The sequence below is a fragment of the Populus trichocarpa genome, chromosome 15, assembly GCF_000002775.5.
Source record: "Populus trichocarpa isolate Nisqually-1 chromosome 15, P.trichocarpa_v4.1, whole genome shotgun sequence".
NCBI lineage: Eukaryota > Viridiplantae > Streptophyta > Magnoliopsida > Malpighiales > Salicaceae > Populus > Populus trichocarpa.
Window position 1 is genome coordinate 14,687,609 of NC_037299.2, and position 15,733 is coordinate 14,703,341.

At 35.7% G+C, this 15,733-nt stretch overlaps 1 protein-coding gene across 1 annotated transcript; it reads right to left on the minus strand.

The window, feature by feature from the left end:
- Positions 1–4,433: 4,433 nt before the first annotated feature.
- Positions 4,434–8,330, minus strand: LOC7474027 (protein DETOXIFICATION 24). Its single transcript, XM_024586496.2, has 10 exons — positions 8,175–8,330; positions 8,018–8,084; positions 7,468–7,720; positions 6,476–7,017; positions 6,068–6,154; positions 5,915–5,971; positions 5,570–5,808; positions 4,988–5,106; positions 4,724–4,810; positions 4,434–4,618 (listed from the first exon to the last, which is right to left on the minus strand). Exons 1-10 carry the CDS (start codon positions 8,293–8,295, stop codon positions 4,535–4,537), a joined length of 1,656 nt encoding a protein of 551 aa, XP_024442264.2. The 5' UTR covers positions 8,296–8,330; the 3' UTR covers positions 4,434–4,534.
- Between the last annotated feature and the right edge of the window lie 7,403 nt (positions 8,331–15,733).

The following is a 15,733-nucleotide window of genomic DNA, read 5'->3' on the forward strand; positions in this document are numbered from 1 at the left end:
CATCAACTGACTACCCATCTTGTTGTTGGTAATGTTTCTACTTCTACTTGGTTCCCGGACACTAGTGCGAACCAACACATTACGCATGATCTTGCGACTTTAACTAAGTCTGCACTCTATTTCGATAATGATCATTTGCATGTTGGTGATGGTAAGAGTCTTTCCATATCCAATATTGGACATACTATGTTACATACCTCAAAACACACTTTTACCTTATCTAATGTTCTTCATGTTCCTCAAATTACCAAGCCACTACTTTCTGTTTAGAAATTTTATCGTGATAATAATATCTATTTTGAATTTCACACATCTGTGTTTTATGTAAATGATCTCACCACCAAGAAAATGCTTATTTTTTGTCAGAGTAATGATAGTCTCTATGTTCTATCTGAGTCTTTTGCCACGTCAATCCCTCAGGCTTACTAGTCTCTTTGGGTTTCTACAACTTCCAATTTGTGGCATCGTCGATTGGGTCATCCTACTTCCCATGTTTTTAATTTTTAGCTTCCAAAAATAAAATAGCTTGTACTTCTAGACGTTATCTTGTTCAATGTCAAGCTTGCCCGCTAAGCAAGTCGTCACATCTATCGTTAAGACCTACGGGTCACAAAACTACTACTCCATTTTATTTAATCTTTAGTGATGTTTAGGGCCCCACTTCTATGTTTTCTTCTAATGCTTTTTGTTACTTTGTTATTTTCATCAATGCACATACAAAACATATATGGTATTATCCTCTTGTTGTGAAATCTGATGTGTTTTCTACCTTTCATCATTTTCAAGTTCTTGTTGAGCGTCAGTTTTCATGAAAAATTAAATCTGTTCAAACTGATTGAGGTGATGAATATCATAAGTTAAACATTTTCTTTCAGACTATTGGTATTCATCACCGGTTAATTTTTCCTCATACACATGAGCAAAATAGCACTATTGAATGTCGTCATCAGTATATTGTCGAAACTGACCTTATCCTTTTAGGACAATGTAGTGCCCCATTATGGTTTTGGAATTATACATTTGAATCATCAGTATATCTTATCAATTGCATGCCTACTCTTGTCCTCCAAAATCAATCTCCATTTGAGTGTTTGTTTCATCGTACTCCTGATTATGATTTTCTGCATACTTTTAGGTGTCATTTGTTTTTCTTTTTACATCCATATCATGCCCATAAGTTGGATTTTTGTTCATCTCCATGTGTGTTCTTAGGTTATAGCTCCTCTCATCTTGGTTATCGTTGTCTTGATTTAGCATCTCAACGTGTTTATGTCTTTGGTAATAACCGGTTTCATGAAGATGTGTTTCCTTTTGCAAAATCTAAATAAATAGCACAACACCCCAACACCTCCTCCCATCCTATTCATCCTATTCACTTGCCAAACTTGATTGCTTCACCAATTTTCTCCTCCACTGTACCGTCGGTCCACCATACCAGCAGACCACCCAACCAAACAGCCCACCGCCCAACCATGTCTACCACTATCCAACAACACCTTAGCCCTGCCCTTATCTCACCATCTGTTTGTTTCTCTAATGATCATTCTTCAAGTACAAGCTCTCCTCCTTTAGAGTTGTATTTTTCCAGGTCTGCTATTGCAAAGACTCCTGGTTTGGTTGTAGCCTCACAAGGTTCTTCTCTCGCGAGCTCCACATCTCAGTCTGGTTCTTCAACAGACTTGAATTTAATTGTTGATCTCTCTTCTTATCCTCTCCAGCAGCTTATAGGTTCAAGTTCTCCTCCATCTTGTCCTACTGCTCGTCAACATCACATGGTCCTTCGTCCACGACTGTCCAAAATAGCACATCTGACGGCATCTGCAGCCATGGTTGTTGCACCTATTTATCAGGTACTCTCTCCTCCCATTTATGAAACAATTGCATTCTCTGATGCTGACAAGTATGACGCTTGGCATGGTGCTATGCAAGATGAAATCCAGGCATTGTGCTCTAACAACACTTGGTCTTTGGTTCCTTTTCATCCTTCAATGAATGTTGTTGGTAGTCGTTGGGTGTACAGGATAAAGCGTCATACGGATGGCAGCATTGAGCGGTATAAGGCACAATTAGTTGCTGAAGGTTTTACTCAATAAGAAGGCATTGATTATTCTAAAACCTTTAGTCTTGTCATTAAGCAAACAATTGTCAGGTTGGTTTTGTCCATTGTGGTTTGGCATGGTTGGAAGATTCATCAACTCAATATACATAATATCTTCCTTAATAGAGTCCTTGCCGAAAAGGTCTACATGAAACAACCTCCAGGTTTTGTTAACTCTACCCTTCCTTCTCATGTGTGCCGATTGTAGAAGTCATTAAATGGTTTGAAGCAGGCTTCGTGGGCGTGATACACTCGTCTGAGTGATTTTCTACTTTCTCGACATCCTTACTCGGGCTGGTATGATCTCTTACAAACCTGTTGACACTCCTATTTCTGCCTTCAAAGTTACAGTGTTGCCTGATTCTTTGTTTTCTGATCCTACATGTTTTTGTCAAATCATTAGTGCTCTTTAATATCTCATTTTTACAAGACCAGACATCTGTTTTGTTGTTAACAGAGTCTGTCAGTTTATGCATGCTCCTACAGATTCTTATTGGGTTGCCGTTAAACGCATTCTGTGTTATCTTCAGGGTATGGTATCCTATGGCTTACATATCACTCACAATTCATTCTTTGTTTTACATGGCTTTACAGATGCAGATTGGACAGGTAGTATTGATGATCGCAAGTCTACAAGTGGTTACCTTGTTTTCTTTGGTCATACACCAATTTCGTGGAAATCAAGCAAGCAACACATAGTTGCCAGCTCCTCCATCGAGGTTGAGTATAAAGCCTTAAAAAACAGCACTACCGAGATTATCTAGCTTCAGTATTTATTGTCAAATCTACATATTACTTCTACTTATGCTCCTACCATTTGGTGTGATAATCTTAATGCTACCTATTTGTCTGTGAATCTTATCATTCATGCTCGTACTAAACATGTTAAGGTTGATCATCATTTTATACGAGACATGGTTTCCAAGAAAGAGATTCAGATTCATTTTATCTCTTATCGGGATCAACTTGTAGATGTCTTTATTAAGTCGTTTCCTACTGTTTCTTTTACTGCTTTTTGGTTCAAGCTTCAGATCGATCCTCCACCCTCAGCTTGTAAGGGCATATTATGGAATGTATATATATAGGAAATATTAATTATAGGACTACTCTAGTGTTGTAATCTCTACCTTAACTATTGTATATTGCCCTACATATATAAATATGAAAGGTTGTCTAACTAATAGGTTATGCCTCTTATTTCTCTTCAACTGTTCGACATTAGTTTTTTTTTAAAAAAAAAATTAGCTTTGTGATTTTTTTTAATTTCTTTTCTATTGAGTTATCACAATCTCATGATGACTTGGGCCACATGTATGATGAGTTAATGTATAAAATGCAACCAAGATTAAGCCTATCAATATTTTCTAATTATATAATTTCCTATAATATATAGAAGACAAATATATTCATTAAATTTTAAGTAGGTATATGAGAATCTAGATCAAATCTCTTTAGGTGGGAAAAGCTTATGGATTATTCATCCAACTAATGACATTAGAAGAGTTTGATTCAATAATAATATGCTTGTGATGCAAAAGAGCGTTAGAGGGTGAGATTTCAATAGCTTTGACAATATCTCAAAGCTTGGCTTCATTAGATTCTATAATACCAGTTGACATCGAGAAGATACCAAGAATAATTCCATGATGGTTTCATAAAACACCACCTATACATGAGGGTTCAGGCTTTCCCAGCGAAGATCCATCCACATTTCATTTGAAGCTATTGCCCTTAGAAGGAGACCACATGACAACCAACTTAGGTTTTTAAAGATTAGTCCATTTAAGAAGTCTATTTGTTGATCTTAACATATCTGAAGCCGCAGAGCGGAAATCAGAATCTATAGCCATCAGCCACAAGTAAAGTCTAGTTATAATAAGGAAGAATAGTCCGAATGGGACCTACTTCAATCTTCTTATATATATTTTTTAATTTACAGTCCGAAATTTTATTTATTGTTGCTTGTTGAATACTTTTACAAGTAATCGTCGTTGGTAATTAAGTGGAAGAGTGGGTGTCTGTCTTTTCCTTAATTTGTTTGGTCACTGGTGAAGTGTTTATAGAAATTTTTAAAATTGCAAAGGGTAAATGTAGTGACATTTTTTAAAATTGCTCGCTGGCATGCCTGTGTAATCGTTAAAAATTATATATACCGTATCTTTGGTTTATTGAACTCAAAAATCTTCAAATTAATATGGTAATTTGTGTTATGGTGTAAATGAAAAATTAATTGTGGATGTTAAAACTCTATTTTTGTTAACAAAGTACTATAAGTTGATTTTTTTTTTATTTGTTGATTTATATACATGTTTTATATTTTATAGAAACAATATCATTATAGTAAAGAAGGAAACAACAATAGGAACTATTTAAAGTGTTCCATCAAATTATTCTTGCGTTGTCCCAACGTTTACAATAGATCTGCACAAAAACGTCTCAAGCTGCAGGAGCGGAGCTCTCAATGGAATCTTTCTCCGATTTTAAAAACCAGCGTCTAAGACTTTCAGATGCCTTGTTCACCTACAAGAAAGGGTAATTATATATATATATAGACAAACCAGCGTCTAATATAGTAGTTTAAATTCTATAAATATTGCAGAGAAGGTTCACTTTTTATTTACAAACCTGCTCATCCCAATCAGTCCTCCAGACGATGTAGGAGAGTATAAGCGTTTGCACTACAACTCCACTCAATAATCCCATCCATAAACCCTGTACGTAGCAACCTTTATTCAGTAACTTCGAATCAAACTTCGTATAGAATGTTGTAGAAAACGTTATGAATCAGTGTTAATAAAACAGTGGTTTCCAGTCGAAGGCAGGGAGAGGGTATGAAAAAATAAACAGAGACGTCTAATGCGCTTGATAATGGGTATAAGTCATACTTACTTGAACTTCAAGATGAACCACATATCCGAGTAGAATCCCGGCAGGTAGCCCAATTATATAATAGCTACCCAAGTTCACAAATGCAACCATACTTTGCACACCAGCTCCAACAGCCACACCTAGACCGGTGGGGGAAAAACAAAACAATAAGACCAAGAAATCGCTATTGTTAGAGACTATATATAAAATCGTTTTCGAAGTCCCATTTCACCGATTAACTAACTTGTCAGGTCAAAATAATTCCTTGATAAGGTTCAGAATCTTAATGGAGTTTTCTCATGATTTACTTTTCATGGAATCACAATTTTATCATGAATCTCATGAGAATTGCTTCACAACCTTATATGCTAAGTGCCACCACGACCACTTAAGTGCCTACACTCGTCTGGACCATATGTGGTTCACATCCATGAAAGGACGTCCCAAAGATGTATTGGTCCTCTGGATGAGTGTACTGCACTTAGCATCAATCAAACTTCATATGTTGATCCCCTCTCATGCTCCCTTTCTTTTTCTAATTCAGCTTTGATTTGACACACCATTTTAGTTTATCATAGAATAAAATAAGAAAGAAAAACTTGCCTGTGAGTACAGGTTGAACACTATTAAGTAAGATGGAGAAAGCAAGCAACACAGCAAGGCTTGACACAGTTTCTGCAACTTCTTCATCACTTGTAAGAAAGCGCGAAATTTCTTTACCAAAGATTAAACACAGAACCCAAATCAGAACTCCAATAATTATGGATGTACTGAGGATAATCTCGACAGAAAATTTTGCAGCTTCAGGGTTTCCCCTCCCCAACTCATTTGCTACCCTCACGCTGTACAAAATTATTACACATATTTGGTCAAGTGATGGATTTATATGTGGCTCCATAAATTCAGACATAGAGAGAGAGTGGAAATCGTATGTTAGCTTAGGAGTACCATGCAGCGCCAAGAAAGCCAAAGCTAAGCATGAATTCCCATGTAAGGATGTTCTGGCTGAAACAATTGAAATTAACATCAAAGCATCTTCTTTTGAATATTTCAGTGTACAAGGCAAAACCAGCATACTCCAATTTTCATAACAAATCTTACCAAAGTGAGAAAGCAGATATGGCTGTGGTTGCATTCTTCACGTATCCAGCAGCTAAGATTATAATTGAATTGTACCATATTTCTAAGCTGTCAAGGATTGAATGTAAACATTATTAGAGCAAATCAAGCTTTAGCTACCAATTATGAATGCAAAGATAAATTACAATAACCTCAAAAATTCCCTGGTATAAACTTATGATATTTAATAATAACATTAATTGTAAAGGTATTATGGATACAAAAGATAATTCTTATAATATTTTTAAAAAAAAATGAGAAGGGAGTTTGTGTGAAATTAAAAAAATAAATTGGATGATCTAATAATTTCACAATACCTTAAGAGGTTATAGTAATTTATCATAAATTACAAGAAATGAAATTGAGATGTTAGTGGAATTTAGAAATCACCAAATCATGAAACCGGATGATATGGAGAGCTTTACTACAGGCAGGATATCAGCAAAGGCAGCTTTTGTAAATCCCTTCCACGTATTTGGACACCAGCCTCCGAAGATGTACACTAACAATCCAATAACCAAAGACCAAGTAGATATGGTCAATGCACCCATGGCCCCAGCAGTTCCTAACTCAAGTTTATTCACAAATATCCAGGACAGAAGGATATGAAGAACAAAGGAAATAGCAGAAAACCATCCGACAACTTTGTTTTTTAGTTGAGCTTGTAAGTACATTTGAATGGTCAAGCTAAACACAAGATAATAGACGTAGGGAATGAACCATGGAGACATGTTTCCCGCTGCTATTGCTACATCCTCCTCTTGGCCAAGTAGTCTGAAAATAGGAGCTGCGAAAATGATGAGAGGGAGCAAGATTGTTGCAGATACACCATCAACAATCCATGATCGTTGCAAGTAAATTCCCATCATGTGGTCGTGTCTTGCTCCAAATGCTTGTCCACACAAAGTTTCGGTTGCACTAGACATGCCAATCTTTGAAAAGAAAAAATGAAGTTATCAGGAAAAAAAAACTCTCATACATTCATGATTTTATAACACACATATAGATAAATTGATCAAATTGTACTAAAATGTTGGTGGGATCAGAATTATTGTTAGGCTTGACGATGTTTTTGGGAGTTAGAATTATCAATTAGGCTTCAAGAATATTATTAAAAATTTACGAATTTTGGAGGGCCTGGTAATAAATTTTAAGGAACACATATGAAAATGAGCCTAGAATTTAGAGACTATAGTAGATTTAAAAAAAAAAATCGGGGCCACGGCTTCCTCATATGTAACTCACACGCCACCTTGTTGACCTAATATTTCTTGAGTGTTTAGCAAATTTCTAGTGGTGATATATTATTTTTAATTGTTTTCAATTATTCCGTATAGCTCAAAACAGTAAAAGAGGCATGCATGCAGAGAGAAAGAACCTACCAATATGCCATTTATAAATCGCACTATGAAACTTTGTAGGAGAGCGTATGCAGCAAGCTCTAACTTGCCAATGTGTCCTAGAAATGCTTGGGTCACCACAATCATTCCAAATGAAGTTACTCTAGCCACCATGGCAGGAAATGCAATCTTCCATATCATCTTAGATTCTGTCCAAATTCTTGTCTTCAGATCAACATTGCTCAGTTCTTCCGGTACAAGAAGACTCTCTTGTATTGAGTTGTCCATGATAATACTATAGAAAGAGAGAGATAATTGACATCAAATGCTTATTGTTAATTGATTCAACAAGGAGGGAACATGAACTAGTATTTGATCTGCAATTTATCAGTTTTTCTTTCTGTGTGTGTATTTGTTTTCAGCTTTAATTCAAGATTTTCACAAAATATGGAACAAGTTTCCGTAATAGTATATTATTAAATTAATAATACCATATGTGTTTAATAATTAAAGTGGAACAAGTTTATATATAGTTCTGAAAATTGAAAGATATTACTATATATTAAACCTTAGTTGATGCAATGTTTTATACCATTTCTCCTTCTTGTTCATTCCTGAGCAAAGCTTTTCTTTGTATAATATCGACATAAAATCTTGGACTGCCACCAGATCAAAAGAGTAAGGAAGTGATTAAGAACAAAAAGAAAAGGAAAAACAAATATAGGAGAAGAAAAGAAACTTTAGCGTACCCTTTTTTTCTGCCTTGAAATTAGACTGGCTGGTCTTCCGAGAGCGATAGAGAAAAGGAGAGAGGCTGGTCTTGGGAGATACAGAGAGAGAGAGAGGGAGAGAGATAGTTGATTTGAGCATGAAGGTCTAGTAAAGGACATTACTAAATCGGCTGCCAATTCTTTACATTATTGTGAAAGTGGACCTAGTAATTCTTTCCATCGATTCCCTTGTTTTATTGTTATTATATATTATGGGCCCGTATAAGACTTTTATCCCTCGTGAAGCAACAACCTGCCAGTCATGCATGTTATCTTTATCATTCCCTCCGATTCCGCTTTTGATGGTGTGCCCGAACGACCTTCGTGGTCTCCTCCTCTAGCGGCCAGCGCAGTTCCTCCATGGGACCCGAAATTCCTTAACTTTCATTCGGACTTTGAGATCAAAAATATTCTTTTAAACGAAGGTATTTGTGCTTGGATGATAGTCAAAATCAGTCTCGTGGAAACGCTATTTAATGAAACTTTAACTTTAGCTGTCGTGACCAAGAAAGCATAGGTTTCGTCAGCATTACAAGTGAGCTAATAGCTCACCTGGAAATAGTCAACTGATAATAAATCAATTAGAAAAAGATGATATTTTTTGTTTGAATTCTATCATTTGTATTTTTTAAACTACATGTAAATGTATAATCGGTCGGCATGGAACCTCGAGTTTACAAACTTTTTCCCGCAGTTTAGTTATTGAAAGTAATTACTCATCCATGAATTACATCCAAGAATGTATCCATGATATAAAAATAAAAAAATTCGCCAGCATTGATGGTACTGCTGCCTCCAAGAACTACTCTTCCTCTGTAGTTTGGTACGGTGTGTAAACGCGGGAGAAAAAGAAAGTGAAACAGCTCATGAACATAATACAAATGAGGGTCAAACCCCAGTTGGCTCCTCAAAATCGACAGATCATGAGCATTAGATTGTCAGTATTATTATTATTTCTTTTCTTTTCTCTCTTTCTTTTTATCTTTCAGGTATTTAATTAAATAATTGAGTAAGATACATTTAAAAGAGTTAAGCCTTAAAGTGAATAATACATCCTGAATTTTATGTTTTATTGTCGATCTTTTTTATTATATATTTTCTATTGAGATATATTCACTAACAACGCATCATGAAGACATTATTCTCTAGTGGTGAGAAACAATCACAATATTGCTCGGTATCTTTGAAATATATAGTAAGCTACTCCCATTAATTTGAGCATGGTAATTATATAAAATGGCTTCTTGATGAAATTGTGGAGACGTTATTCCCGTACAAGTAGTTTTGTGATAGAGACTTTATTGTGTTGCATCCATTTTTATAAGAGCTTCTGATAGAAAATGAGGGACTTTCTTGTGTAGGAATAAAGCCGGGGAGAAAGGAAGAGCGAGCAGGGAAATTTAGAAACGAACTGGAAAGCTGGGAATTAAGAAAGGAAACGTAATCATCCCTTATTCCTGCCCTGTTAGACTGCCTGATCTTCTCTGTGTGTGCGTGGGAGGGGGGCGGAGAACAAGGATATTGTTTTCAAAAGTGAGTAGTACGGTTAGGGACAGGGATAAAGCCCAGACAGCAGCATATACAGATGTAAAATCTTTAATCTTTTCAACGTGTCCCACCCTCTGGATTCCTTCAAATCCTCTGGTTGTGTTAGTGTCATAAACATGGTGTCGGTTGAAGCAGAAAGTGCATATGTGATGTTTTGGACTTGGTTGTGAGCCTTCGACTATTACTGGAACTCCACTTTTAGCTTTTTGAATGATGGTGATGAGAGAGGAGAAGGGGGGAATCTAATGCTGTGAAGGAAAGAGCTAACCGAGGCAAGGCGTCAATGATTAATGGCACTGGTGAGGGATGCCAAGGACTTTCAAGGACCCATCGCACATGTGCATTTCGTGTCATGAAGTTCCATATTGCTGGATATATAAGCATGCGTTTTTGCGAGTTATATCCAATGATTCTCTCACTCACTCTCTCTCTCTATCAGTAAACGTTCAGGGTTACAATATAATCATCATCATCAACACCTTTGAGGTCAAAAAGAAAGAGCCGTCGCAACAAGTCGGGGACTACATTTATTAACCAAAAACTAAGAGTGGTCATACTTTCCTGCACCATCTTATAAGCGTTTTTTTTTCTTTTGTTTTTTTTTAATATATGTTTTTTTTAATTCATCATTATATTTGTTTTCTCAGAGGAGATTGAGCTTTATAATTTTTTATATGGTTAGCTCGGTTTCATTACCTGTATTATGGGTTTAGCAAATTAATCTGGTTGACACAAGTTTTTTTTATCTTTTTTAATTGAGATTTTTTTTTCAATTTCATATTCAACAATAGGTTGATTGAGAATTAGATTTCATGATTTATTTCGGTTTGTTTTCTATAAAGTTATCTCGGTCTCATGACTCGAGTCGTAGGTCGCAGGTTTGTAGGATTAACCCAGTTAACTCCAGTTTTTTTAGTTTTTTTTAATTAGTATTTTTTTTTCAATTTCATCCTTCATCAATGAGTTGATTAGGAATTAGACTTCATGATTTGTTTCGGTTTGCTTTCTATAAAATTATATAAGTCTCATAACTCGAGTCACGTGTTTTGTGGGTTAACCCAGGTAAACTCAGGTCGAGTCATTTTATTAAGTCTTGTTTTTAGATTGAATTTTTTTAAAAAAATGATCCTTCAACAATAAGTTTATTGGAAATTGGATTTCATAATTTATTTTGATTTATTTTATGAAATTATCTCAATCTCATGACCGAGGTCGCGGGTTTGGCAAGTTAACCTGTGTTGACTCAGGTTATTTTTTTGTTTACTTTCTATGAGGTTATCATGGTCTCATGACCCGAGTTACGGGGTTGGCAGGTTAACTCGAGTCAATTTTTTTTTCATTTCCATTCTTCAACAGTACTGGGTTGATTAAGAATTGAGTTTCATGATTTGTTTTGAATTATTTATTTAGGGTTATCATGGTCTCATGATTCGGGTCGTGTATTTGGCAAGTTGATCCAACATGTTATTGTTTTAATATTTTGTTTTAAAAAAGATGTTTTCCTGAATTTTTGTGAGTCAAATTACATTTTTATTAGTCATACGTTTTGTCTTTGGACCTATCAAGTTGATTAGATCACATCGAGTCAACCTTTGCATGGATTAAAAGTTTTTTTCTACTAGAAAAATGCTAGCAGCGCCTGGATGCTTCTTTTGTATGTTAAAAAAATTGATCCAACTTGCAGCGTAACACATGATAAGGATCTAGTGACTACTAAAGGGAAGGAGGAGGGCACACCATAAACAACTTCTCATGCCATACCCATTTGTAAGCAACCCAAAGAAGAACACAAACCTAATTGAACAAGAAAGTTGAAAACCAAAAGTGATGAAGTTGTGGAAAGTCTTCACAGAAAAATATTAACTTTCCCGGGTTGATTAGTTCTGGACCTGAGTCATACCTATAAAACAAGTCCCTCGTGGAATGAGGGACACTCTGATGCTTAAGTCAGTATTTGAGTTTTTTCCCTAGTGATAAACAAGTAAAAAATTAAGAAGACAAAAATAGTATTTTTGTGTGTAGAGAAGAGATGTGTGTTCTCTGTATAATGAAAAAGTGTAGAGGTAAGTGTTCAGACCTTCTTCTCTCTCTCAAAACCTAAGAATATATATAACTTAGAAAATTTATTGAAAATATCTAGAAAAATATATGGAGAAATGTCCGAGAAAATTTATCATTCATAAATAGTATGAATAATGATGAATAGTCCATGCATGAATAGTACCATGCAAATTGTACTATTCATAAATAGTAAAATGAGGTGATACAAGATAGCTCGGTTAGACCAAGCAAAAAAAAACAGAGAAAGGGAAGGGAGAGAAAGGAGAAGGAGCTACCTTATAGCTCAAATGGGTTGAAAAAGTACTATTCATTTATAATGAATAACCTTACCATATTTTCTCTCTGATACTGAAAAAGGATGGGGAAGAGAGAGGAATGAGAAAGAAAGAGAAGGAGGTGGAGCTCGGTCTAACCAAGTTTGGGGACTCGAGACTTGTTCTGAATGAGTTTTGCATAATAAATACTATTCATGAATAGTAGATATTATTCATTACTATTCATGAATAGTAAACAAGACTATACCAAGCTAAGGGATGAGAGAGAAAGGGAGGAGAAAGAGAGGAGGGGTGGAGTTCGGTCTGAATGACCATAAATAGTATGACCGAGCCTGAAACTCGTTTTGAATGAGTTTTGCATAGTAAGCACTATTCATGAATAATAAATGAGATTATATCGAGCTAAAGGATGAGAGAGAAATGAAGGAGAAAGAGAGGAGGGGTAGAGCTCAGTCTGAATGATCATAAATAGCATGACCGAGCCTGAGACTCATTTTAAATGAGTTTTGTATAGTAAGCATTATTCATGAATAGTAAACGAGACTATATCGAGCTAAAGGATGAGAGAGAGAGGGAGGAGAAAGAGAGGAGGGGTGAAGCTCAATCTGAACGATCATAAATAGTATAACCAAGCTTGAGACTCGTTATGAATGAGCTTTGCATAGTAAAAACTATTCATGAAAAGTAAATATTATTCATTAATAGTAAACAAGATTATATCGAGCTTAGGGGTGAGAAAGAAATTGAGGAGAAGGCCCAAGCAAGCTTCTTCTTCTCTTTTCTTTTTTTTTTATTTGTCTTTTTGTTGTGTAATAAAAAAGGATATATATACAAATTAAAGAATTGGAGGGAGTGAATAATGTTCTGCTTTCATTTCACCTGCCAGTAAAGGTGGTGGTTAGTCTAAGCTTGATGAGCGGCTCCACCTGCCTTGCAAGTAATCCTCCAATGATATACTCCACTCAATGCTGCTCAAGGAGAGCGAATCATCCTCAACATCTAGCAATGCAAGGTTAAGTGTACCATACAGCGCCAAGAAAGCCAACATCTCATGAAAGGATCGATGTTGTGGCTGAAACAATTGAAATTAACATTAAAGCATCTTATTTTAACAGTTGATTTTGTAGTGTAGAAAGCCAAACAAGCATACTCCAAATTTTGTAACGTACAAAGCCAAACAAGCATACTCCAAATTTTGTAACAAATCTTACCAAAGTGAGAAAACAGATACTGCAGTGGTTGCATTCTTCATGTATCCAGCTGCTAAGATTACAGTTGAATTGTACCTTATTTCTAAGCTGTCAAGGATTGAATACAAATATAAATATTAGAGCATTCAAGCTTTATTAGCTACCAATTATGAATTAATTATTAATTATTAATTAACAAAAACTAAGACTTGTGGCGAAAACATTGTAACTAAAATCATTGTTCATTCTCTCATAAATTACAGTGGATTGGTGTAATGATTTTTTTAAAAAAAAATTAATTTAATCCTTGAACTTTTTTTTGTATAATTGATTCTTTTTTAACTCAAATTAGCATCTAATTGCATTTTTTAAAAGAAAGATTGGATAGAGGATCAAAGTGAAAAGGATATGTAAAATAGATAGCGGCTTCAAATTTCATACAAAAAGTTTATTTTGGTCTCCTATATCTTTCAGCTTACAAATGATCAATTTTGGTATCAAAGTTTATTTCCCTTATTTTTCAGTTCTTTTTTTTTTGTAAGAGGGAAGAGAGAGAATTGTTGGGTTCCGGTGAAGAGAGAGAAAGTGGTCATTGACGATGATTCCAGCTACCAAAAAAGTTGAAATTGGTGTAAATGGGTTCCATTTCATAAAGGGAGCTTCACCTATGTGTTTTTTTTTCTTGCCTAAGAAGATAGATTTGACCGCAGGAATGTTTTGAATTCAAGTTGATTTTGGTCTTTTGAGCCATTTTTTAGCTTTTTTTTGAGGTCATTGATATATTTATTAAGGTATTTGAGGTTTTCTAAGTGTTTTTGGTCAAAATTTAGTTGAAAATAGCTTTTTAACCAAAAAAAACCTACACCATGTTTTTTCAGAAATCTCTAGTTATCGAATTATGCACAAAGCAGATGACGCGTCATCTGCCCTGATATCTTATTTCAAAAAAAAAATATAAGAAATTTAGTGATTTGTTAGCTCTAGAAGATTTCAGTGTCTTTGTAGACAAGAAAGGGGAAATGTTTGTGTTAATTATATAATATTAGCTAGTATGTTTTCTGTTCTTATTTATAATTGCAAGTTGGATGTGAGAAGTTACCTACTGGGACTCTGCCATCAAGAGAAAGGTCAATGCTAAGTAAATACAAATTGGAAACAGGCAGTGAAGCCATCCCTTCTCAGGTCATTCAGACTGGATCCAATAAATAAAGAAATCGGAGAAGGAAAAACTTTGTTGTTGTGTTCGAGAGAGAAGCAGAGATGGAGTATAGAGGCTTGATCCACCAGCATCCATTGATGAAAAATGAGGTGACGTTTGTGCCGATTCGATGCGAAGCATGCGGGGAGTTCTTCCAGGGCACAACCTACACTTGCAGCGAATATGCGTTCAACATACACGAATCCTGTGTAGAGTTGCGCAGGAATTCCAAAATCCTTACCACCAGCACCGTCTCACTTTGGTTAAGACAAATGGGATGGATCACCTTTTAATTAAATGCCTTGTCTATAGTGAAAATCATTTTGGGTTTTCTTTTCACTGTCAAAATTGCAACTTCGATCTGGATTAAAAATTAATGTGCTTTTCAGAAACTGGCCATAATTGAAGGTCAAGATCTACTTCACCATTTAACTAACTTTCATCCATTAGTAGCTACTCAGAAAGGGCAGGATAATGATGACAATGATGGTGATGGTGATGGTGATGGTGTTTCCTGCAGGATATGTGGAGAACCCACCTCTGGCGCGCTATTTGGCTGCGATCTCTGCAACCTCTATCTGCACCGATCATGTGCTGAGTTTCAGTTGCCAACAACACTCCAGCACTTTTATCACCCTTGTCTTCTTACTTTGAGCATCGATAAGGAAGAGTCCAACTGCAACGCCTGTGGCCATTCTTATGATTTCTACTCCTACCTCCGTGAGCCTTGCAATTTCAGGATCGAGATCAGTTGTGCACTGTATCCTCTCTTCATGGAATCCCGAGGTCAGCAACAGTTTCACCATTTCAGCCATGGGCATCCCTTGAAGCTTACGGAGATAAAGCATGATGATGAAATTCTCTGCTCTGCTTGCCAGAAGCACTGCTCAGGTCAGACATACGTCTGTTGCAGCAACAAATGCAAGTTTTTCCTCCATAACTCGTGCTTTAATTTGCCTCAGAAAATACATCACCCATTCCATCCACACCATTCTCAAACTTTATACTCTCCGATTCAACGCCAACCTAGACCAGAATGCAAAGTTTGTTATCGTTACAATTTGGTTTCACCTACTCTTGTAACTTCTGCAAATTCGACATTGATGTTGAATGTCCAGTTATGATATCCGCCATAAAGTGTACGAAGGTCACCATCACAACATATTATTTGTCCATGGTCAAGATGTTGAAAGTAAATTAAATTTTAGATTCTGAAAAAATAAAAAATGATCGATCAATTTAGTCAGCAGAATACAATTTTTATTA

Bases quoted from the DNA above. Each gene is read 5' to 3' on its own strand.
- LOC7474027 (XM_024586496.2), bottom strand. From the start codon at position 8,295: ATGCTCAAATCAACTATCTCTCTCCCTCTCTCTCTCTCTGTATCTCCC. The intron at 5,107-5,569 runs GCAAGTTTTTCT...CCACCGGTCTAG, and splicing joins TGTTCAACCTGTACTCACAG to GTGTGGCTGTTGGAGCTGGT. The intron at 4,811-4,987 runs GTAAGTATGACT...TGCTACGTACAG, and splicing joins TGGTTCATCTTGAAGTTCAA to GGTTTATGGATGGGATTATT.